The sequence below is a fragment of the Rhinatrema bivittatum genome, chromosome 9 (genome assembly GCF_901001135.1).
Source record: "Rhinatrema bivittatum chromosome 9, aRhiBiv1.1, whole genome shotgun sequence".
NCBI lineage: Eukaryota > Metazoa > Chordata > Amphibia > Gymnophiona > Rhinatrematidae > Rhinatrema > Rhinatrema bivittatum.
The window spans coordinates 265,973,106-265,999,593 of NC_042623.1; the positions used below are offsets into that span (position 1 = coordinate 265,973,106).

The following is a 26,488-nucleotide window of genomic DNA, read 5'->3' on the forward strand; positions in this document are numbered from 1 at the left end:
CTTTCACATACACACACCCCAGTCTCTCTCTCTCACACACCGTCACCTTACCAACCAGTCTCTCTCACATGCATGTACACAAACACAGGCTTCCCACTCCCATGCTCTCTCTCACATATACAGGGCTTCTCAGTCCCATTTTTTCTTTCACACCCACCCCCACAATACCAGACTTCTTACTCCCATGCTTTCTCACATACCCAGATTTCTCACTTCCAAGCTTTTTTTCTCTCTCTCTCACACACACACACACACACATCAGTCACCTCCCTGACCAATCTCTCACTCTCACACACACTCCATTCATCTCCCTGACCAGTCACTTTTATTGTCTCTCACATATACACACATCACCTTCTCTGACCAGTTTCTCTCAATCACACACATGCTCTTAATCACACACACATTCTCTCACTTACAGGCTGGCTGTGTTCTCTCTCTCTCTCTCTCTGTCACTCACTTCCTCCCCCACCCCCCTTCCCCAGCACAAATGGTAGCTGCAGCAGCCTCCTCCAGCCCCTGCAGGCCAAGAAAGAAGAATCCCATCGGCTGCGGGAGGCTTATACTGCTGTCTCCTTTGCCGATTGCCGGCTGCTTTGATTGCTCCGAGCCACACTACTGCTCGGAGGCCGATACTGCTGCCGCCACTACTTTTCCACGTGGCACGGCTTCTTCTCCTTCCCATGCACTGCACTGCCTATCCCGTCCTGTTCCAGGGCAGGCGCAGGAAGAAGAAAAGGTCAGCCGCGGGTGCCACAGCTTCCTCTAACAATGCTGCCATTCCCATTGGGCTTGAACGTGCTGATAGCCCGGCGGCAATGGCAGCAGGGAAGGAAGAGCAGCGGGAGAGACCAGGAGCATGCGACCCACCTGCCGGTGCTTGGTGACACACTGGTGTTTCGCAACACATCGGTTGAGAAACGCTGCTGTAGACCATAATCAACTTTGCCGACAGCTGAGAAACATAGGGCTCAAAGAAAATGTACTTAAATGGTTCACCTCATTCCTTGCAAACAGATCTTTCCAATTAAAATTCAACAAACACTTATCTGACACATTTCAATGCTCAACAGGCATTCTGCAAGGATCTGCACTATCTGCATCTCTATTTAATATTTACATGCTCTTATATCCTCCTCTCTGACAATTAATACACGCTCTAAACAACCACAACCCCATTCCACTATCCACTTCCGGAAATCATGCCCTTCTGACACCCTTATTGAACACTTATCTAAAGAATTCTCAAACTTGGACACAACCAACCCCAATGCAGCTATACTCTCTTGGCAGAACATCACGGAGAGTATAGCCAATAAACTATGCCCAGCAGTTGTAAAAACAATCAACCCGGATCAGAAAACTAAACAACCTTGGTTTTCACCAGATCTTAAAAAGTCTAAACAAGACCTTAGACTTAAGGAACGCCAATGGCGCAAAGCACCCAGCCACACTACCTTATTCATCTACAAAGACCAGCTCCACCGATATAGAAACCTCATTCTACGATCAAAAAAAATCTTCTTCGCTAGCAGAATCCATGAATTCCAATTCGACGCAAAGGCTCTATTCACATACGTTTCGCAACTCACGAAAACCAACGCTCCGGCTATACCAGAGGATGAGGCACAAAACAAAGCAGAAGAACTTGCTCTTTTCTTTCAAAAAAAAATAATGAACACCTTAGCACGGCTCCCCCCTAACTCCTCCACACTACAGTCTACGGCTGAAAAACAGACCAATATCGGAGCCAAATTTGATACCTTTGAACCCATCTCTTCCAAGGAGATCGAATCCCTCCTAAAGAAACTGAAACCATCAAGCCATCCCTCAGACAATATACCTACTAAACTCCTCCTTCGTATTCCTGACACCATAGCCAGTCCCTTGGCAGACATCATAAACTGTACCTTATCTCAAGGAATTTATCCTGACTCTCTAAAATCAGCATCACTCAAACCTCTTCTGAAGAAACCCAACTTAGACACACAAGATCTCTCTAATTTCCGCCCAATCTCCAACCTTCCTTTTGTTGCAAAAATCACTGAAAAATTGGTCAATTCCCAACTATCAGATTTCCTAGACGATCACAATATCCTCTATCCTAATCAATACGGGTTTCGCAAATCCTACAGCACAGAAACCCTCCTCCTCTCCCTTACGGATCACATCATCTTAGGCCTTGACAAAGGTCAAGATTTTCTGTTAGCTTTGCTTGACATCTCGGCAGCTTTTGATACGGTGAATCACTCCACTTTGCTAAGCCGTCTCTCAGACATTGGTATTTCAGGCTCAGTTCACAGTTGGTTTAATTCATTCCTAAGCAACAGAACTTACAAAGTCAAAATTAACAACAAAGAATCATCCAGTATTAAATCTTCAGTAGGTGTTCCTCAAGGATCCTCCTTATCCCCCACCCTTTTTAACATCTACCTCCTCCCCCTCTGTCAATTGCTTACTAACCTAAGATTAACACATTATCTCTATGCAGACGATGTGCAGATTTTAATCCCCATAAAAGAATCACTATCAAAGACCCTCCTTTACTGGGAAAATTGCCTTCAATCCATTAACCAACTCCTCAACAGTTTGAATTTAGTCCTAAATACGTCCAAAACCGAACTGCTCATTATTTCAACCGACCATCATGACTCCTCGCTTCAGCCCCCTCTTACAGCCCAAATTTCTCATGCTAGAGACCTCGGAGTAATCCTTGACAATCGCTTAAATTTAAAGAAACACATTAACAACACAACAAAGGAAGGCTTCTACAAACTGCAAGTCCTAAAAAGGCTTAAACCCCTACTGTTTTTCCATGACTTCAGGACTGTCCTCCAAGCCACGCTCTTTGCCAAGATTGACTACTGCAACACTCTTCTTCTGGGGCTTCCATTTTCATCCACAAAACCATTACAGATGCTCCAGAATGCAGCAGCTAGAGTCTTGTCCAATACAAACCGCAGAGATCACATCTCCCCCATCTTAAAGAACCTACATTGGCTGCCAATAAATTATCGAATCTTACACAAATCCCTTACCATAATCCACAAAACGATCCACAAGCAACTACCGTTGGACCTCCAATTCCCCCTCAAACTTCACTCCTCCTCCAGGCCCATCAGAGAATCATATAAAGGATCTCTCCATGTACCTCCTAACAAAACTTCACGCCACACCGCAACCAAAGAAAGAGCATTCTCTATAGCGGGACCCACTATTTGGAACAATTTACCTCCTGACCTCAGACAGGAACCCTGCCTACAAACATTTCGAAAAAGACTTAAAACCTGGCTATTCAGCCAAGCTTTCCCTTAATCTATTCAATTTCAGAACTCCACATCTCAAGCCTACTGGACAACTTACTTAGCGATACCCTTTTATCACAATGGTTATCCCTCTGTCCTTCTCGTTCTTCTTTTCCCAAGTTCGATCTCCTTGTTATATGTAACTTTATTACCTCCTCTGATTATTTTACTGTTAAATGGCTGATAAGAATGTTTACCCCTTGTTACATGTAAACCGATTTGATATGACACCTGTCATGAAGGTCGGTATATAAAAGAATTAAATAAAATAAATACATGCTGCCCTTGTGCAAACGACTAACAGACCTAGAAATAAACTTCTTTCTATATGCTGATGGTCTACAATTCTATATCCCACTAACAAAATAATTTGAAAAAAAACAGCATCACTTATCACTGAATATATGGTCACAATAAAAGAAAAACTTGCACAAATGAAACTGTCAATGAACCCCAATAAAACAATTAATTTGGCTGAGCCGAAACCCACTAAAAAATATTCTACCTGGTTTAGATCTCAGAAATTGCCAGTTAATTCCAGCAACTCAAGAGAAAGATCTAGGAATTCAAATTGATGAAAACCTAATGATGAAAGCCCACATTAGCAAACTGAACAAATCTGGTTTCTACAAGTTAAGAATACTGAGCAAATTGAAACCTCTACTAAACACTGCAGATTTCAGAGCGGTTCTGCAATCTCTAATATTCTCAAACCTTGATTACTATAACTCTCTACTTCTGGGATTTCTGACTAATCACTTAAAACTACTGCAAAATGCTGCAGCTAGACTATTGTTTGGAACAAAGAAATACAACCATATCACCCCAGCTCTGATTGCTCTGCATTGGCTCCCTGTACAATCAAGAATATTCTACAAAGTACTTACAACAATATTCAATAATATTCATCCGAACAATGATCTGATGGGATTAACATTTAAACAACATATTCCTCTACGAACGCTCAGATCACAAAACAAGGGCCTCCCTGAAATCCCGACATTAAGACATTTTATTTATTTATTTAGAAAGTCTTCTATACCGATATTCGGGGACATCATATCAGTTTACAGCGAACTCAAAGAATGGAAATTACAATGAACAGGGAGGGGGGATGGGGTACAAGTAACTAAAGCAAGTGAAGAAGGAGAGAGCAACTTCGCAACAGGCAACAAGAGCAGATGTTAGATTGTTGTAAAAAATAACTATATACAAGTTAATACAATTATGGACAGTGTTTGGAGGGAGCACTTAAAATAAGAACAATATTTCAGCAGGAGCAAAATACGTGGAGGGATGGAAAGGGGCGGGGAGTGGAAAAAACTATTATGTGGTTTGGGGGAAGGCTTGCTTGAAAAGCCAAGTCCTTATTAAAGCCCTTATTAAATCCTTATTAAAGACATGTATAAGTTCTCATCTAACGCAAACAAGAGAAAGAGCGATATCAGTTGCTGGCCCGAAACTTTGGAACGTCATGCCAGAGGACCTACGAACAATAACAGACACTAAAAAATGTAAGAGCAAGTTGAAAATTTGGCTGTTCAAAAATGCCTGCTGTCTGAGTGAAACCTCCAGTTCGCCATGAGTCAGATTTCCTAACAATGCCCCCTTCAACCTAGTTCTGCTTCCCTTAATGTATCAGTCCTTGAAACTCATTCTTTGTCTCTAAATGTTTACCTAGTTTACTGCCTACCTCTGTTTTCCATCGTTTATTTACGAGTGTTAAACCTGTGCACTGTTAGGAACTAGAGATTCTCACATGGAACGACAGAAATAAATAAAATATCAAGCCACTGTATTTTGGGGGGTTGGCTGGCACTTTAAATGTGAAGTGGGATCTGGGTTAGGGTCCCAGGCCTCCTGCCTCACATTTATCACTTTTCAAAGTGGTGTAGGTTTGTAATTATGGCTGACAAACTTCTTGAGCAGTCATGATCAAATATTTGTATAAGATTGCATAGTAATGATCTTCTTTGTGTGCATTTTCATTATTTGTGTGCATTTGTATTATTCATGCATGCAAATTGCATGTGAAGAAGGTAATTATAATAGGGGAGGGAACCTGGGTGGGGAAATGCAAAATATGCTGTATATTGCACACTATCGCAAATTAACATGTGTTAGAGCACTTGCATCTCCCAATTAGCCAGATAATTAGAGGTTTTTACTTTTTAGACTTATCTGGCAAAGCAGCAATTTTGCCGCTTCTAAGCTGGATAAATTGGAATTTATCTGAATAAGTGCAATATATATGTGCTCATTATTTTTCATGCATGCACGTGTTGCAGAGTGGATTGATGCACATTTTATAACCTGTGTATATCATATCCGCACAGGTTGCCAAAATACAGGAGTAGATTTTCACGCATCCAGATATGCACATGTATAGGAACACACATGTGTTAAAGTTATCCTCTTAGGGAACAATCGAGCAGTATGTGGAAGTTCATGTGCACAGACCAGGAGGGAGACCTTGGTCGATAGTTTCGCTATCAGACACTATCAGGCCGATGCAGTAATTTAGGGTTTCAGAAACTGTGTGCTGGATTTTAGTATACATTTTTAACATTTTTAAACCCCCTATGACGTAAGCTATTGGGAGTTTTGAAAAAAAGCACGTTTAAGAATAAAATGTGCGTTTGGCACAGGTCCATTGCATATTTTAACTCTGGAAGGAGGGAAGGCATCCCGGACAGGCCATAAGTACTGACTTATCAGGCTATCTGACAGCTCTTGCCTCTTACCCTAATGCTGGCATGGATGAGGGTCAAGAAGTCCTTTTCTGTTTCTCTGCAGGAAGCAGTTGAAGATGCTCCATAGTCAGGGGATACATCTCTGGAGTTTCCTCATTATCATCGGGATTGTCACTTACACGCTACAAATCAATGGAATCCTCCAGCAAAACGGGTAGGATATGTTTAAATGTAAATAATATACCTGGGAACATAAGCATTCTGGTCACCCTAAGATTGGTGTGGATTAGCAGAGGTGAGTGGGATGCACACACAATTTCTCAGTCCCTTTCCCCAAAGACTCAGGTTGGTATCAATGAGCAGGGTTAGCAGGACACACATACTCCAGCCCTCCCTCCTGCACCTACGAATGGTGGTGTTTGGTCAAGAGGACTGGAGGGGAGGGGGATGGATGCAAACAAACTCCTTCCCACCTCTCAACTCAGATTGGATTTGGCTAGACTAGAGGAAGATGAGGTGCATCCACAAATGTCTCTCTCTCTCTTACCTGCTCCATGTTTTCAGGGATTAGCAGCAGCCAGGGGTTGATGCATGAATTGTCTTTCTTCTCTCCAACCACCACCGGACACACTCTGTCTCTGCCTCATGCACATAGACACACACATATTGTCTCTCAGTCTGTCTCTCACGTATGGTGGTGGATTTGTCAGCTCTCCCACTCAGATGTTGCAGGCAGGAGAGAGTGGGATGGCAGGAAGTACCCCCCTGTGACATTGTAACCTGGAGAGGTCTTTGTGATGATACATCAGCTGGCCATCCCTGTGTAATGATACAGCCACACAACGATGGCTGCTGATGTATACTTCTGGTGGCAGGGCAGCCTATTCTGCCTATTTCAGAAGTCTGCCTCTGCTCACACACTTCCCCGACCCCAGCACATTCCATCTTCCTTCCAGAGGCCCAACCCTCCCATCTGTTCAGCTGCTCCTCTGATACCACTGCCTCCTCCTGACCTACATGTGTCGATGGCACAGCTTTCAGGATCCACGTAGGGTGACATGCATACCTGGGAACTCTCCGGATTTGGCCTGGAAATGCCGGAATTCTGGAGGAATTGATAGATCTCAGGCCAATATCCAAAATCCTCTGGGTGCTCCTTCCTGAAAGAAGACTGCAGGAGCCGCACAGGCAGGAAGGAGTAGGAGCGTCAGCCCTGCGCTGAAAAAAGGTGGAACTGTTTGTGTAGCCATCGGGTGGGCAGTGGTCAGAGAAGCTACCATGTAGCAGGGCTGCCGCAGATTCTAACCTATGGCACCCCAAGATGATCAGGGCTGACATCGGACTCCATCCCGTGGCAGCCTGATAAGAGGATGCTCAGCAGTAGGGCCGCTGTAGATCTCATCCCATAGCGACCCAAGGAGGAGGCCTAGAGGCGAGGAGGAGGTCAGGGCCCAGATTGAGTGTGTGTGTGTATGAGAGAGAATGCTTGTGTGTGAGAGCCAGAGAGCATTTGAGGGTAACAGCCTGTATGTGTATATGAGAGAGAAAGATAGCATGTGCAAGTTAGAGCCTGTGTGTGTGTGTGTGTGAGAGAGAATGATTGTGTGTGAGAGCCAGAGAGCATTTGAGGGTAACAGCCTGTATGTGTATATGAGAGAGAAAGATAGCATGTGCAAGTTAGAGCCTGTGTGTGTGTGTATGAGAGAGAATGCTTGTGTGTGAGAGCCAGAGAGCATTTGAGGGTAACAGCCTGTATGTGTATATGAGAGAGAAAGATAGCATGTGCAAGTTAGAGCCTGTTTGTGTGTGTGTGAGAAAGAATGCTTGTGTGTGAGAGCCAGAGAGCATTTGAGGGTAACAGCCTGTATGTGTATATGAGAGAGAAAGCTAGCATGTGCAAGCTAGAGCCTGTGTGTGTGTGTGAGTGAGAGAGAGACAGCGTGTGAAAAAACCTATTTGTATGTTTTAGAGAGGAAGGGAAGAAGTCAAGAGGAGAGAGAAGAAACAAAGAAAACAAAGAAACCATAAAAAAGGAATTAGGAGAAGAATGAGAAGGGGAACATAAAAAAAAAAGAGACCAGGACCAACCAATTAGAAAAATTATATCAGACAACTAAATTAAAAAAAACATTATTTTGATTTTTCAGTGATAGGTATATGTTATCTTTGAGAATGTGCAATATATATTAGTATTTTGCTTGCTCGTCAGTATTCCACTGTTCGGAGTCTGGTTTCTTGGGCTTTCCATTTCAGTTTTGTTTGCATGTTTCTGTTTCTAATTTGCAGTCCCTTACCCTGTATTAGGTAAGGATTGATCTGTGTTCTGCGTATGTGACTGAGATGCAGTATTTCTGTTAGCATGTAGGGACTTGTAGAAGTACGGCTTGTTCTGTTATCCCAATAGGTGGTGTATTTAATGCTCTAGGGCCTGCTATAATATTTGCTTTGCTGCCATTTCATAGGTAAGCTTGCTGCTGTTTGAGTCCTGAGATTTAGTGCTGGTATGGTATGGTATGGCAAGGTATAGGTATCTTTTTCTTTTGTTTGTTTGCTATTTCATAAAGTGTTTGGCAGTGGAGGGTGTTTGGTTTCCTGTTCCTGAGGTGCGTGTGTGTGTGAAAGAGGGGGAGAACTGAGTGAGTGTGAATGAGAGGTATGAGAGTGAGTGTGTGTATGTGTGTGTGAAAGATTATGAGAGTGAACATGTGAGTGTATTAGTGTAAGTGTAGCTGAGAACATTTGTGTGCATGCTGCTACCGGTGCCCCCCCCCCTCCCCCCATCCTCGTTAATCCGCAGCAATCTCAGGGTGCCTGGAAATCAAAGGTTTTTCAGGTATGGTGAAATGCTCCCTTCCCACTCCTTCCTACACTGACATCTGGAAATTTTCACTGTTTTCCCAGAGTCCTGGTAGTTTAAGCAAATTCCTGGAGCATTCCCAGTTATGCAAATTCACAAACATAACATCAATACAAAACTTATCACTCTTCAATGAAGGGGATGCTTATAACCTCAGAGAGCAGCAATATCTACACCCAAAGCAATGCAATCTCAAGTTAACTGTCCCCACAGATTTAAAATAATGTACCCGCAAACTTATTACCAGTTTTCTAAGGGAAAAGGTACGCATGTATAGCTATCTCCAAAAATGTAATGAACAAATATCAACCTCACCATTTTTTCAAGGAAAAATACATGCGTACTTTTCAAAATGCAAACATATGCATGGAAGTGCAAACACCTCTCCAACCCTACCCCTAGAAACACTTCTGCGGACTGCTGGTAAATGTACGTGCATACAGGCCCTACACACATATCACATGGGTGGGTTTCTAAAAACACATTTCCACTTATTTACCAAGTGGCTTGAAAATGACTCTTATTATCCAGCCATCAATGCTTCAGTTCTTTTGAAATAAAGCAGAAGGTCAGCAATCCACTTTGTTGTACATTCAAGTGTTTCACTCATGTGAGTGAACATTTCTAAAGGTATACACAAATTAGAATGCTATTCCAATAAATCATCATAAAAACGAATGCAATATTAGGTACACTGTAGACCTGTTATAATGCGGTTCGATATAACATGAAATCACTTATAACACGGTCAAAGGTTGGCTCCCAATTTAGAATTTCATACATACTCAGTGCCACTTAGCCAAATAAGTCCATACTTGTCTGGTAAAGTGGCAGCGGATTATTCTTTTGATATAATACAGATTCTTATAATGCGGTCCAAATTTTTGGACCTCCATCTCCTCATTGTATCGGTTCTATGGTGTACTAAGAATTCTGTTAATCCATCAACAGGTCATTAGTAGCTTGTATTATTACTTGCAATTACTTGTAAGTAATGGCTACAATACTGCCTATTCTCCTATACAGCCTGCAGACAATTTTCAAAGCGATTTGTGTGTATGTGGGGACCCCTGATATAAAAGCAGCTTGCATCATTGCAAGGTGTGGCATTTTGAGTTAGCAGTCAGAGAACATAAGAACATAAGAAATTGCCAAGCTGGGTCAAACTAAGGGTCCATCAATCCCAGCATCCTGTTTCCAACAGTGGCCAATCCAGGCTACAAGTACCTGGCAAGAACCCAAACACTAAGTAGATCTCATTCTACTGATGACTTTCTTCCTATTTTGATGTACCAGGGCCTAATGGCCCTGAACCTACACTGATTAAAAATGGGCAATTGCCTTGCTGGTACACAATCTGTCCAGTAAGGATGTCCCAGGATTGCTGAAGGGATTTCTGGACTTGTTTTGAGAGTTTTTCTGTGAGATCCCTGATACTTGGCCTGGATTAGAGGACTTAAAGGGGAGTTCTTTTTTCTTGGGAAGACCAGGAATGGGAGAAAAGTCTGCTGCTTTCCATCTCTCAAACTGTGGCTTGATCAGTGGTGAATCACTGCAAGAGAGTTCTCTCTTTTGAGAAGAAGTTTTACTGTCACTCTTTCTGCCCTGAAGTTGTGTGTTCCCTGCTCCCTGGACCTTTGATCTGAAAGCTCCGGTGTGTCACCTGGAGAAAGAGATGTGAGTAAGATCTTTTTATTAGACTTGAAGGCCCCCATACAGAGTGTCTTCACCCTGGGGAGCAGAGGTACAAGAGACTGAGAGTCTGTCAGGTTTTTTTTGATACCCCTGTCCACCTGAGAAGCCTTGCTCTTCCATATCTTGCAGGGTGAGTTCCTTCTCTTGCCCATTTATGGAGAGACACATGCACAGATAAAGAAAGGTTGGAGAACTGTGATAACAAGTTGTTTGTGCCAAGAACCGATATGTAAAGAGCTATCCTTGGCCAGTGAAGAATTGTGACAGTAAAGATTTTTGTATGGACACCCAGTTCGCGTGTCCAGAATATTTTGTTGGCACTCACATCCCTCTCACTGAAAGTGCAGAGCGACCTTCCCATGGAAGAAAAATTGAGCATCACCCCCACAGCCTGAGCGTTGGAGGAGTATTCCTTCCCCCTTCCACTGTCAATAAGAATCTGGCACCCTGGGGCTGTGGGACAGAGAGACATCAACAAAAATGTTGGCCCTTGGACCCCATGCACCTCTCCTTTCTAGGTTCAACCACCGGAACAGGGGCTACATGTGCATACATTGGGTGTCTGAAAATTGCTTTCCCGCAATATAGCTAAAAGTATACATATTGTTCTACGGCACATGTACTTGTAGCCGCATTTATAAAAGGCATTGCTGGCAGCATATTTTGGGCAGGATTAGAAAATAACACATATATAAAATGGAAGTGCATGACAACTTACAAAGTATGAACAATCTCTCTCGTTGTCTTGGTACAAAATCCATGGGTAAAATGTACCTACAGACTCTGTCGCAAAGGGACAGTCTGGAAATTATTCCCTTAATTACTATCCCTTTCATATTTAGATATGGCCGAGAAGTCAGATGTGCAGATTTTCTACTCTTGTTATTACTTTTGCTTTAGATTCAGATAAAATGTGGTCCTCAAACAATACTTCAAGGATAGAAATGAGAAATGTTGTGGTCAGAAAATTCAAACCTTCCCAAGTTTTGCTAGAGAAACTCAAGGAAAACCCTTTCGCAGTATAAACAACGTCTGTTGGACTTGGGTGCTTCGTTCTCCCTAAAATTCTGGTGCAAATGTTCTTATATTATCAAGGGAATAAATTTGTCTTTACTGACCCAGCTGATACATTTCTCTTAGATAAAACTGCCACAACTTAAATTTATTTCTGAGATGCTTTAGGGGTCTTGGAATAAAGTACATTTCCTGGTAAGTCTTCTTGTTAAGCTTTTTTTTTTCTTTTTGATAATTACATAAGAACATAAGAAAATGCCATGCTGGGTCAGACCACGGGTCCATCAAGCCCTGCATCCTGTTTCCAACAGAGGCCAAACCAGGCCACAAGAACCTGGCAATTACCCAAACACCAAGAAGATCCCATGCCAGTAATAGCAGAGGCCATTTCTAGCTTGTTTACTATGCCCACCCCCCAGTTTGAGGAGTTAATTATGATATTATAATGTCATTTCATTGTTTTATTTTTTCCTTTTTTTGAATGCACATTATGATTCATTCTTTTTCCTTTATTTCATGTAAAATGATTAAATTTCAAGAAACATAGAATTAAAAAATATATATATATAAAATTTGAGGCCATGCTTCTCTCTCAACAGAATGAACAACTCTTCCAAGAATGATGCAATTACTAATACTCTCCTAATCCAAAGATTAACCAGGACAGGAGCAGCCAAGGCAAACAAAGATAATTCAAAACCTGCCAATGCACAACTGCAGAAGTATAGAATGGCATTACAAGAAAAACTCACTGATTCAAGGTCAACTGAGGTCAGCGGTACTCAGAGCAAGTCATTCCTCTCTACTTCCTCCACCCACCCTGACTGCAAACTCCAAACTCACATTGTGTTCCTTAAAATGCATAAGTGTGCCAGCAGCACAGTCATGAACATCCTTTTCCGCTTTGGTGAGGCCCGAAACCTGACGTTCGCTTTCCCAAAAAACAGAGGCACTCATTTAAATTATCCACATTATTTCAATGCCTCATACGTACAAGATTTCTCTCCTTATAAGAAGAATAAATTCAACATCATGCTACACCACATGAGGTTCCGGCAGTCAGAGGTGAGAAAACATCAGGAGAAATAGAGAAAGGGATGAGAGAACATGAAAGACAGGAGAGATGTAGAAAGAGAGAAAGTAAGAGGCAAAGAATGCAGAGAAGAAGAGAGAGAAAGACCTTTTCAAACTTGTAGTCTTTGAATGTTAAAATGTAAAAAATTCTCAACTAACCTAAAAGAGTTAAATACTGTAAATCCCAACATCAAAGAAGCACGTAACAAAGACAGGGTAATTTTCAAAGGTATTTTAACAGGTCAAAGTGCAGAAATTATCTTTTCTTAAATTTCCTGCCCAATATGTGTGTAGAGTGATGTGTGTATGCCATGTGTGCACATAAGTTTGCCCTTACTTGAATTTTCAAAAGTGTGCACATAAAATGTTCTCAAAAATGTCTGCATACATAATAGCAGTGTAATGATGCATGGGAAGTTTGGGATAATTTTCAAACTTACAGTATAGATGTATTTAAGAACATTTTCTATCTAATTTATATGGGCTGTTACAAAATTACCTCCATAATGTCAATGAGTGTATTCAAGCTATTAATTTACTGGATCTGAACTGTAAATCAGTAAAACTGTAAATCAGTTTCTCCATCAACGAGCAGGGCTGAAGTAGCCATGACACGTGGGTGATGTCATCCGATGGCGCCCAAATAGACCCATCTCTCTGCATTCATGGAGCTTTTATTCTACTGAGTATGCACAGGAGTTCCCATGCGCTTGCTGCCTTATGAGCCCCTCAGTCTATTTTTTTGTCTGTTTCTGCACAGATGTGTACTCTTTCTATCTATTTTTGGTACTTTGTGGTTTTCTTACCTTCAGACTCGCCTCAAGTTGCCTCAACAGCACTTCTCAGTGTTACAAAATTATATATGAAAAAGGATGCTGGGCTCCAAGCAGGTCACCTCCAGTGGCGTCAAGGATTCTGTGTGTGGCTGTAAGATGTTTGTTAAAAATACCTGCAGCTAACTTCTATGACTGTGGGTAATTGTCACAAAGTTCCCTTAGGAACAGGACCAGGGAGATGGAAGAATTCAGTGAAAAGTTGAGGGACATTCTTCCCCTGGGAATGGGACCTGCTCAGGCTCCCTCTATGCCGAAAGTGGGACCTCCTCCAGCTCCCATGAGCAAAGTTCCCCATCTATGGGACCAGTTCCTGAATCTGCCGCAGTACAGAGATTGAGCAAGACATGAAAGTGTCGTGAATAGAGGTTTGTGATCCCTTCAATATATGCATCAGAGCCAAGAATGCAGTCAGCTCTTCCGAAGCTTCACTCGGAATCAGCCCTGTTTATGCACCTTGGTGCCTTTGTGGCACTGGCCCTTGGCACTGTCAATACAATAGACTTTGGTGATTCAGCAGAAGCAGCCATCTATTTTGTCGATTCATCCAGCCTTTGCACTGTTGCCTCTCTATCCTTCAGAGCTGTCAGTGTACTGCACTCTGCACAACCAGAACATCAGTCCCCAGCCCTATTGGTGCACTTGTTGCATTTCAGGTTGGAACACTTTTTGAGGGGACTTGAAGGTGAACCATTGTATTTTTCTCCATGTTGATGTCCTTATCTCTATCCCACCTCCTTGATTATTGTCTGCATTTGTAGATTCCAGATCCAATATGCTCCATAGTACCTCTGGTTTCTATGTGACTTTCAGTGCAAACTCAGGAGGGACCTCCTTCTTGGAGTTCACAAGCAACTTTGCAGAAAGATGACCCCATTCTTGTAACAGAAGAAGTCATCTCTTCTCCAACTCTGGATAAGAGGATACAGTAGTCCATATACCAGGTAGCTGATTGGTGAAGACTTCCTTTGCTTGGCTGGCAGCAAGTGACAAGGACGACACATTTCAACTTTTCTTGTGCAGAATGACAGATTTGTTCCCTCAAGGAGTCGTCCATCGTGCCTCCATGCCTCAAAAGCTCCCAGCACAGTCCTGGTAATGGGAGCAAGCCCCCAACCATCCCTCTCTGCATAGAAATCTAGCCACTCTGAGGAAAGAGCATGCCCTAAGAATATTCTGAGACCATCGAGGACCCTAACCTGATTACCTTCATCATCATTGGGGTCATGGGTTAATGTCCCTTCACCTTTTGATTCTGAGGAAAGGTCTATAAGGAATCCCTCATACTCCTTACCTAATCTACTGGAGCATTCTTCTCCACCAGAAAACCTCTCATACTCCAAATTCCTTGACAAGCTGGGCAATGTGTTAGGAGTTAATGTCCATAAGGACAAAGATCCCCGTACTGAGATCGTTGGGTTACTTTGTATTCTGTAAATACCTTCTGAACCTGCAGCAATCCCAGTTCATTCATTTCTGTGGAATTTACAAATGAGAATGTTGGAGAGCATGGCCTCCAGTACCCAAGTAGCCAGAAAATTGGATCTGAAATGCAGAGTACAAAAGGCTCCAGGGATTGGAATAGTTCAGCTACCACACCAGTCAGTGGTGGGAGAGTAAGCACTAAAACGAGCTAAAAAGATTACAATCTTCTCTAAAGCTTCTCTAGGTAAGGACCCTGGATTATCAGACAGTTTGGGGAAAAAAGTATTTCAGAGCTCCATGCTTAATGCCCATATCATGGCCCACCAATTCTATATGATAGAATAATTACACAATTGTATCAACAAACTGAAACCTCTGGTAGAGTCGCTGGACAGGGAATGTGAATGACATCTTCTCCCTGATTAGTCAACTACCTAGCTAAAGCTAAACTCTTCAGTCAACTAAGAGGCTCACAATGCAGCACGCTTGTGAGAACTCCTGTACATGCTCAGTAAAGTACAAGAGAGATAGGTCCATTTGTTGCCATTGGATGATGTCATCCATGTGTCATGGTTAATTCATCCTGCTGTCTATGGAGGACTCCGATTATGTTAAGCAGACTTCCTTAATTCCACAGCAAATGTCTACAAGCTTTGAATACTTACATGCTGATATTATAAGAAACTGCCTGGCATCACCACGATTGCCTTCAAACATGCTGCTATGAGCTAAAGTTTCACTATGGTCCTTTTATTATGAGTTAGTCACTAAGATTCTGCTATGTTGCTGATAGAATTTATAAGGTATTTGTTGATTTATTTAAAGTTAGCCTTTGAGGTAGACCGTTATACTGTCCAGTTGTAATGTGATTTTTGCTGCTATTTTATTATACACTTTTTATTGTGAAACTATGAATGACCTCTTTTTGTATGTTGCTATTCTAATATTCTGGAAACCATCTTGGGTGAATTTTTGTAGTGTTGAAGGAGGAGAATGTGGACCCCTTGCCCGAGGGGGAGTTGGCACTACCTGACGGAGCGAACCCCCAACAGGTCCCCACCGTCGGGAGGCGGGGCTGAACTGAAGCAAGGGCCAGCTGGAACTTCACCAATACCAACCCCGTTGTTATTTCGTGTGTTTTCGTGGATCCTTGGGGGCTGTGGAGATTACCACGCCGATGGGGAGGAGCCCCGTGAGTAGCCACAGCACTAGCCTAGACTCTGATGCACAAAACACCGGAATTTGAACTCTTTTATTATACATCTTGAAGTGGCAGTGGTGAGTTGTAGTCTCAGGGATCTCGGCAGAGGGAGCTCTTCTCTCCTAGCTGACGTCAGGAGGTTCTGCAGCAGATTACCCAGCGAGGAGTTCCTGTAAATGAGACAGATGAGAGATTAGAGTACTCACTCGGTGTTAGCTGTTATGGATGCGATTCCACCAGATAGTTGTAGAAGGTACAGGCACTGAGGCAGGGAGAGCAGGCCCTCGAGGAGCGAGTACCTGTTCCCTGAATGGCACCTGAAATAGAACAGTGGGCCCCCGATTAGTGGGTACCAAAGTTAGTAGCAAACCCCGAAGGGCAGAGGTAGAGCTTCCTGCAGGCAGCAGGGAAGCGGCGGAGTAGCGCAGACAGGAACAGTTAGAGTCCTAGTTCGAGTCTTAGTTTGAGTCTTTGCCAACTCAATGAGCTAGCAATCTTGAGAAGTAGATATACCCGGATGGCATGACGTCAGATTGAGGGAAAGCCCTTGAGGTTCATGCCACTGGGCGTACTTTGATGTGGGTTGTTCATGCGCGTGCACCCTAGCAGGTACCTGGGAGGAGCAATGGCGTTCGGCTGCACCACAGCCATTCCGGGGACGCCAGAGAGGTCGGCTTGACGATGCTGTGGTAGCCATCTTGCCCAGGTAAGCGGGAGGAGCCAAGATAGGGGTGCAACAAGCGGGGCAAAGCCAAAGACCGACGGACGCAACACCCGTTCCCCGCGGGTTGAGTCTTTGGGTGCATGGGGCCGGCTGGACTTAGGTGGACCCTTGAGAAGATGAAGGAATCACCGAGATTCAGTCCGAGGTCAGAAGCCAGAGAATCACCAATCACCAGTCCGAGGTCGGAAGCCAAAGAGTCATCAAAAGCTAATCCAAGGTCAGAAGCCAGGAGATCCGACCAAGAAGCTGGAGGATGGAAACAGGAGCAGGACAGGAACTTGGAAGGCAGGAACAGGACTCGATACCACTAGAGCACCGAAGACCTCACAAGAAGTGAAGCAGACTCGTTGCCAAGTTGAGGAATAGGAAGAGAAAGCTCCTATAAATAGTCCTTGACCCGTGACGTCATCCAGGCAGCTGAAAGGAGTTTAAGTGATGTTGGCCCTTTAAATGTGTGCAGGAGGCACAGCCGCATGCCTAGGAAGGAGACAGCCCGATGTGGGCTGCAGGAAGTGCTGGTGTGTGGCCTGAGTGTCGTCTCTCCCACCGCGGAGCGCAGCAGGTGTTCAGCAGCCAAAGTTGCTAGGAAGGAGGGGACCAGGAGCCTGCATAGGGGACATCTCCCTGCTGCCGCAGACGTGCCGGAGCAATCTCGGTGCCGGGAGAGAAGGTAGGAGGGGCCAGCTGCAACCACCCATGGCTGGGAACTCAGTACCCCCCTTTTTAGGGCACCTCCCTGGAGGTTTGGGTTTGGAAGGGTGGTCCACATGGAATTGGACGTGGAGGTTCCTATCCAAGATATTGGCAAGAGGCTCCCAAGTATTTTCTTCAGGGCCAAACCCTTCCCAGGCTAGTAGGTATTCCCACTTTTTCTTGTTTCCTGACGTCAAGTACCTCTCGGACCTGATAGGTGGAGTTGCCCTCAGTGGAGAGAGGCTGTGGTACAGGTGGCATTCTGGATGGCCATGTCAACACCAATGGTTTTAAAAGGGACACATGGAAGGTGTTGTGGATATTGAGGGATGGAGGAAGTTGAAGTTGATAGGCTACCGCGCCTACACAGCGGAGTATCAGAAATTGACCGATGAAACGAGGAGCAAGTTGCATAGATGGTAGCTTCAAGCGGATAAACCACGTACTTAGCCATAACTTCTGACCAGGTCGAAGAGGTTGGCTTGGTCTCCGATGATGGTTTAAAAATTTTTTGGCTGCCTGGTTAGCTTTGAGCAAAGCTTGCTGGGTGAAGGTCCAAAAGCGATGTAATTCATCAACAGAGAGCAGAGCTGCCGGTGAAGGGACAGTCATAGGAACTGGCAGAGGTGGAAGAGGTGGAAGAGGTTGCTTGCCATAGACCACTTGGAAGGATGAAGAGCTGGTAGCGGCGGAAGGATGAGAACTGAGGGCAAATTTGGCCCAAGGGAGCAAGTCTGTCCAGTCGTCCTGTTTGCTATTAATGTAGGTGCATAGAAATTGTTTGAGGGTCCGATTAGTTCTCTCTACCAGACCATTGGTTTGTGGATGATATGCTGAAATGTATTCCAGGGTGACGTCAAACTTTTGACAGAGTGATTTCCAAAATTTGGCGGTGAACTGGGGTCCCCAGTCGGATAGGATGGCTTTGGGTAGACCATGCAGTCTGAAAACATGATGTACGAATAGCTGGGCTAGCTGAGGTGCAGAAGGTAACCTCGGTAATGGCACAAAATGGGCCATTTTAGAGAACTGATCGACAATGACCCAGATAGTGGTGTTGCCTTTGGAAGGGTGTAAATCAACAATAAAGTCCATTGAGATGTGTGTTCCAGGTTCGTTGGGGACAGGCAGAGGTTGGAGCAGACCCCAAAGCAACCCTAGGGGATTCTTGTGACGGGCACACATCTAGCAAGATTCAACGTGGGATCGAGCATTCTTAGGCATCCCAGGCCACCAGTAATACTAGTGGAGGGTGACCAGAGTCCGATGTTTTCCAGGATGTCCCGAGCTGTGAGAGTCATGAGCCCAGGTCAAGACCTGATTTCGGAGGCGTGGCAGCACGAAAGTTTTACCTGGTGGAACGAGTGTAGTGGCAGTCAGTACCCGGGATGGGTCAATGATGAAACTGGGAGGTTCTGGCATATCCATGTTGTCGAAGGCTCGAGAGAGCGTGTCCACTTTCAAATTCTTGACTGCTGGACGATATCGTAAAATGAAGTCGAATCTAGCAAAAAATGGGGCCCAACAGACCTGTCATGGATTGAGAAGTTGCGCCCGATGCAGATATTCTAAATTTTTATGATCAGTATAGACCATAATCTGGTGTTGCCCTCCCTCTAATCAAGGGCGCCATTCTTCGAAGGCGATTTTGATGGCAAGGAGCTCCTTGTTGCCAATGGCATAATTACATTCTGCTGCAGAGAATTGGTAGGAGAAAAAGGTGCAGGGATGTAGTATATGATTGGCAGAGTATTGGCTGAGAATGGCTCCAACTCCTTCGGTGGAGGCATCCACTTCAACAATAAATGGGCATCGTGGGTCAGGGTGACAAAGGCAGGGCTCGAGGAGAAATGCTTCCTTGAGGAGAAGAAAGGCGGATATCGCATCAGGCAGCCAGTGGTTGGGGTCAGCACCTTTAAGGGTCAGGGCAATCAGTGGCGCCACAATAGAGGCATAGTTGGAGATGAAGGAACGGTAATAGCGAAACCCAAAAATCGCTGTAGGAGTTTTAGTCCGGAAGGTTGAGGCCAGTCTTGAATAGCTTTCAGTTTCTGTGGATCCATGCGGAACCCTTGACTGCAGGTACTGTGGTCTCAGAGTACTTTAATATATTAATTAAATAACTTTTAAATAGATCCATTGGATCTATGTTCAAAACATCAATATAAAAACAATGTAAAATATTCTAAAACATCATAAAATTCTAAAGGAACCATCTTTGACAATATAAGAGGTCATTTGTCATCAGGATCTTTAAAACTCATTCAAGAGTGTATCTAAAAATCAGGGAAGGCAAAGAGACAACATACAATTCCTAGCATAAAATAGTAAAATATGAGTAGGATTAAAAAGGGTAAAAGTAATGGGTTACTAATTAAAGCCTTGTGTAAAAAGCCACATTTTGATACCTTTTTTTAAATATTTTACTGTTGGGTTCTGTTCTGAGTTCAAGCAGCATAGAATTCCACAATTATGGCCGGCTATAGACAGCACTCTTTGCCTAACAGCATTGAGGTGAACCGATTTTGGGGAGGGAATGGGTAAAGTACCGTTAGTAGCTGATCTAATGTTTCTGTGAGGTGTATGAAAATGAAGAGCTGAGCGTGCCATTCCATATTTTCGTTATATTGAGTTTTATGGATTAGAGTTAATGTTTTATTTTGGGCATGATATATTATAGGGAGCCAGTGTAGATTTGCTAAAACAGGGGTTATATGCTCAGAAAGTTTCGTGTTTGTGAGGATTCTAGCTGCTGAATTTTATAACAACTGGAGGGGCCTTGTGGTAGATGCTGGGAGACCTAAAAGAAGTGCATTACAATAGTCTAATTTTGAAAACCGCTGGCCCTAAACTTTGGAACTCACTCCCACCTGACCTCAGGCTTGAACAAACACCACCCACCTTTAAAAAAAAGACTTAAGACCTGGTTGTTCAACCAAGCATTTTCCTAACCCAATTACCCTAGTCTGGTGAACATCATGATGGTCGGCTATGGGCCCTGCAAAGTCAGTCCCAGCTATTATACTCACTGTTCTTCAAAGGATTTTGTATTTAAATTGTATTCTCCTTCTTTATTGTAAGATTTTATTTTTATATTTTTTCCAAGTTTCAATTCACCTTGTTCATTGTAAGACATTATTCTATATACTGTCATTTAAACTGTTGTAATGTAAACCGAAGTGATTAGTAACTCTGTTACTAGAATTTTGGTAAATAAAACTGTTAAATAAATAAATAAAACAATAAAACTTGTAAAACAGTCCTAAAATCTTGAGTATGTGGTAAAGGCTTAAGTTTTTTTAAAACGTGGAGTTTAAACTAGCCATCTCTGATTAGATTGTTCTTGAGAAATTCTGTTCAAGAGTATTGCATATCCTTAGATAGATTCTGCAATCAACTGAGAAACATCTGCTAGTTATGCCCACTTTTAAAATAATGTTTGTGTGGTCACCTTCTCCCAAGCCACGATAATCTCAGGATGACTGGAAAGCAAAAAATCCAAGATATGGATAATTGGAGATTTTTTAAACCTTATTAGTTACATTAAAGAATTAATCTGCTGTTTTGAAATATTATATTTGGGGGTTTGGGAAATTTATAAAAATGTAAATGATGTTTTAATTATAGGATGTTCTAGTCATCAGCTGTTTTGAAATATTTATTCCTTTTATTAGTATGGTTTTACTATTACGATTGATGTTTTATTTTTCTTGATTTTCTTGTTTGTTGGTCATTCTGTGTTCTGTATATGTGACCAAGATGAGAGATTCTGCTAGTCAGTGTTTCCCAACCGATCTGCTGCAGTAGGGCCCCAGGTGTGCCGCAGCTGCAGAGCCCATAATGCAACTTGTCTTTAAAAAAATCAATGCCAGGAGTGAGGCACAAAAACTAGATGTAGGAGCGCATGTGCACTGCCACAGCAGGAAGCAGACTCAAAGCCACTGAGTGTGCAAGCAGGAGGGAGGGATCAGGCTCACAGCCCCCAGGAAGGAGACAGAGTAGATAGTGAGAGAGAGAGCGCTATAAGAGGGAGAATATGACTATACATTTATTTAACATCTGTAAGAGGGGCACTTTCAACTCAGGGTGGGGGGTTATTTTTTTTTGGGGGGGGGGGGTAGTAAATTACATTAGTCTGCTTAGGGTGCTACAGACCCTTGCTTGGCCCTGCTGCTGGTGGCAATTGGAGGAGGCCAAGAGCAGGGCAGCACACAGTAGAGCTCACAACCCTCACAAAAGTGAATGAATTCTACTAAACAGAAAGGGGGCAAGTAAGGAAACTGTTTTAAGTCTCTGCAATGTACTTGTAAAGCATGAAATCCTTCCCATCTCTCTCTCTGCCCCTCCCTCCACCAAACCCAATCTGCAGAGCTCTTCCATTGCCCCATCATAGCCTTCTCCTTGCTCTTCCGTTCCATCAAATTCTTCCACTTTCCATCCATGGAGCAACAGAATGGGGCAATGGAACCAGGGGCCACAGTTTAAGCAAACTTAATAAATATAAATTCAAAAAGAGAGTACATTTTTGGCTTTTATTATTAAAATGTGCTGTGGCCACTGCTGTGCGTGTTGTGTGGAGGGGGCCAGATGTGCCTTTCTGTGTAGGGCTCTACAGTTGTCTGGCTTGTTCTCTTTTCAATAGAAGGTGCATTGATCTTCCAGGGCCAGTTGTAATATTTGTAGTACTGCTTTTTCCTGGGTAGGGTGGTTACTGTTTGAGCCCTGGGAATAGACTGAATGTTCAGACTGGATTTCCTAGGGCTCTTGTATAAACTAAAATGCAGTAATACCTGTTCGCTGAATTATTAATGTCCTGCATTTTTCTTAGTTCCAGTTTTTTATGACAATACTATACTTAGTGTACTATTTAAAAATCTACTGGCAAACATAATATAGTTTTCTGTGTGTTTAACTTTTCAAATTATATATGGAGTGAAAGGAAGTATCTGTCCAGGGTGCCAAACGCTTTAGCTTTGCCACTGTTAAAGCCTGCTTATTTCATAAGAGGGCACAACTAGCAGATGTTTCTCAGTTGATTGCAGAATCTATCTAAGGATATACAATACTCTTGAACAGAATTTCTCAAGAACAAAAGCCTTAACAGCAATAATATTTTAAACTTAATATGCATTTCAAGTGGCAACCAATGTAGACCTATCCACTGGGGAAGTGATATGGTCAAACCTACTGCAAGCAGAGATTAAACATGTGGTTCTGTTTTAAATGGTCTGAAGTGCCTTCAAATGATTTTTTGGAAGACTCACATATAATGAATTATAATAATTAGCAGTGTCAATATACAATAAGTGCTTGAACCAGTAGTTGAATATCGGCTGGAGGGAGGATATATTTAAGATGCCTAACCAGGCAGAATCTATAAAAAGAGGACTAACGATAGAATCTAAAATAAGACCAAGGTTTCGTACTTTAAACTTCAAAGGGAAACAATGATTGCCCATCTGTAAGCCATGCAAATCGCAGGGTACAGGGCCACTGATTACTCACAGAACTTCCATTTGAATCAACTTCAGGGCGAGCATATTCTTATGCATCCTTGCTTGAACTGCACCCAGTATATCTACTAATTTGACAAGGTCACTTTAGGGACTGATCAACAGCAAGAAGTAGTTATATGTCACCTGCATACATTTTGTATTGCATACTAGAAGAGGCAACAATCTTACCAAGTGGGCTGAGATAGACATTAAATAGCACTGCATATAGCACAGACATCTGCAGCACACCTGATACAAGCCATGGAGCTGGGAATAGTATGGGAAGGGTCAGCTTAGGAGGTTTTCACTGTGTGGATGAGCTGGTGTGGGCATGCACGGTTATGCATATGGATCAATGTGGGTACAAGGAGAATGAATGGATGAGAGGGAGCCAGGTTTGGTGCCTGATATAGTATGGTTCGGAATATGTGTAAAGCATAGAGACAGAAGATATAGGGGGGGGGGGGGGGGGGGCAAGCGAGAGACAGCCACTGCCAGGGTCAAATCTGTGCTAGTGCTAAAGGATCTATTTTGAACATTTTGTGAAGGAAGTAGATAGTATGGTTTGGCAAGCATGGTTAGAATGGTATTGTGAAGGAGTAGCCATACCACCACTCCTTAACCTGTGTGGGCCAGGCTAGATTTCTGGTCCACCTCAAATCCCCACAGAGGGAGAGAGCTCTGTGGATGAAACCCTGCTGGGCAGGAAGAGTCCTGTGGGTGGAACCCAACTGGGGAGGTTAAGAGGCAGAGCCCAGCTAGGATCAGCAGGCCCAGATCGCTAGGAGACAGCAGCTCCTGTATCCATTACTGACCTAAGGTGACTCCTGTATATGAATGGTGATTGTTAATGCGATTACCACTGAAAGTAAGCAGATATGCTGTGATTTCATGTGCACTGTAAATAAAAGTCCTCAAAGAAGCATTGACCACTCATTTACCGAGCCATAGTTATATAAATCAAAGTAGAAATAGGAATGGATTTGTGTGTGAATAAACTAATGTTGTGGATGATAGGAGGGTTTACAGGTAAGTATGACTACAAGGGTTTAATCGAGTGTGATTTAGTGTACGAGGAGTATACGTAATCAAAGGCTGAGCAGGGAACAAAGTATGGCTATGAGTGGCCCAGGATTTGTTATATTGTCATTTATAGCAGCAAGCACTGAGGCATGTTATATGCCCATTATAACAGCAGAGTACTGATATGTATTGTATATACACCTTGGCACTCCTTGCCATCAGAGGTGTTATAAAGAATATAGTGAAAGAATAAGTATCATTCTTGTATTTCAGGAAGTTTTGTTGCAATGCAGAGAGAAATTTGACAGCAATGTATTATTCCCTTTTCACAGATCGAGAAGGTTATGCCCAATGACTCGTTTTATTTCTCCATCCTACGCAATCCAGTTCACCTCATGGAATCCTCATTTGCCTACTTCAATGAAGCTCAAGCCTTCCAAAAGGCCGAGACCCTGGATAAGTTTTTGGACCAACCTTTACAATTTTATAATGCCTCAGACAGACAGAGTGGTATTGTTAAGAATCTCATGACTTTTGACTTTGGTTTCAACAACAATGGCAATTCTTCAGCCAAAGATGCTCAACTAAACATTGAAGCAATCGAGAATATGTTTGACCTGATACTGATTGCAGAGTACTTTGATGAGTCCATGGTTCTGCTGAAGGAGGCTCTGTGCTGGAACTTGGATGATGTGGTATATTTCCCCCTCAATAGCAGAAGTAAGCAGAGGAGGACTCCCCTTTCAAACAACACCATAGAAAAGATCAAGAGCTGGAACAAACTGGACTGGGAGCTCTATATTCACTTCAACAGGACTTTCTGGGCAAGGATTGATCAAACTATTGGAAGAGAAAGAATGCAGCAAGAAGTGAAGAAACTGCATAAGAGGCGGGAGGAGCTGGCTAGAACATGTCTCCAAGGAGAGGGCATGATTGATTCACAGCAAATCAAAGATTTGTTACTGGCACCATATCAGCATGGAAGAGCCAGGATCCTTGGCTATAACCTCAAGCCAGAGCTAGATAAAGTAACAAGACAACAGTGTATAAGATTAATCATCCCAGAAGTCCAGTACGGTCACTCACTGTACAAAAAGCAGTTCCTCATAAAGGTAAAGAAAATTTAGAGATGCCTAATTGCTAAGAGTTCAATTTCCAAATGATCTAGCACCCTTAGTTTGGAATTTAGGAGGCTAAATCAGCCACACTAAGGTATCTGCTCCCTGTCAAAGCAACCGCCATCAAAAGCTGGACATCCCCCATCCAGGAGAGAATCCAATTCAAATTATCTGCAGTAAAGGGCGGACCCCGCCCCAGTAAAGATAAGGCCGGCCCTATAACCCCCATTCCTATCTCTCCAGAATGATTCTTTACCATTTTGAAGAGTCTGGATCTCACCAGCAGGAGGAATGTTAAAGCTCCCTGCACTCTGATGAGTAATGTCATTTAGCAACAAAGGGCTGCTGGACAGTCTCATTCATCATAGTGTAGCAGTGCTGGCAGGACGACTCTCATCTGGACTGGTACAGAATCATTGCAAAGGTCGAGCCAGAAGCAGTTCCAGTCTTGATGGTGGGGTCCAACCTTTGATGGGAGGGCTCTGTGATGAGTGTGGGGTGCCTTATTTTGAGATGGAGAGGACCTCGAAGTCACCTGTGCTAACTGGCCCTTTCACATCTTCTGACCCCAGTTTAGTCTGCACTCTAGGGCCTTACAGCCAAATTTTCAAAGCCTGGTGCGTGTAAAATCCAGGGGTTAAGCACGTGGCTGGGCCGTGCACTTGCTAACTGCATTTTAGAAACAGCCCAGCCACGCACATAACCCCCAGTAGGCGCAGAAGTGCCCGGCCATAGACAAAGGGCGGGCCGGGGGTCGGGTCTGGGTGGGGTGGGAAGGGAAGGGGCGGGGAGGTGGCCGGCCAGAATAACAGCCATGTGGCTCTGCTCCAGGGAAGCGTGTGCCGAAGATACTTCTGCTCAGAAGGAGCAGTAAGTAATAAATCAAAACAATTTAAACTAGCTAGGTAGGGGTTAAGTTCAGGGTGGAGAAGGGAAAAGGTAGGAAGGGTGATAGGGAGGTTCCCTCCAGTCCGCTCCTTAATTGGAGCAGACTGGGAGGGTACTGGGAAAACCCTACCCGCGTCATCGTGCATTGTTTTGTAAACCCCCCCCCCCCCCCCGTTGCGCACAGGAGAGGCCACCCACCCTCATATGCGCACAGACATTAAAATCCGGCGCACATGTGCGCATGGGAATCGTATTTTATGCGTGTGCCGATGTGCGGGAACTGCGTGCACATGGATGCCCACGCAGACTTTTGAAAATCAACCCCCTGTGCATAGTCTGTTAATCCAGGTGCAGTCTAGACATGAACAGCCTTATGTATGCTCACCTTTACAGGGAAATGTTCAAAGCTATTCACCTGAGAAAACAGCGATTTACCTTTGTGAATTGGCC

General features: G+C 43.5%; 1 protein-coding gene across 1 annotated transcript; it reads left to right on the forward strand.

Annotated features, from left to right (window-relative positions):
* The first annotated feature begins 5,887 nt into the window (after positions 1–5,887).
* On the forward strand, positions 5,888–25,159 carry LOC115099647 (galactose-3-O-sulfotransferase 2-like). The gene is made up of 4 exons (XM_029617378.1): positions 5,888–5,892; positions 6,102–6,212; positions 12,164–12,629; positions 24,365–25,159. The coding sequence occupies exons 1-4, from the start codon at positions 5,888–5,890 to the stop codon at positions 25,157–25,159; spliced, it is 1,377 nt and encodes a 458-aa protein (XP_029473238.1).
* The last annotated feature ends 1,329 nt before the right edge of the window (positions 25,160–26,488 follow it).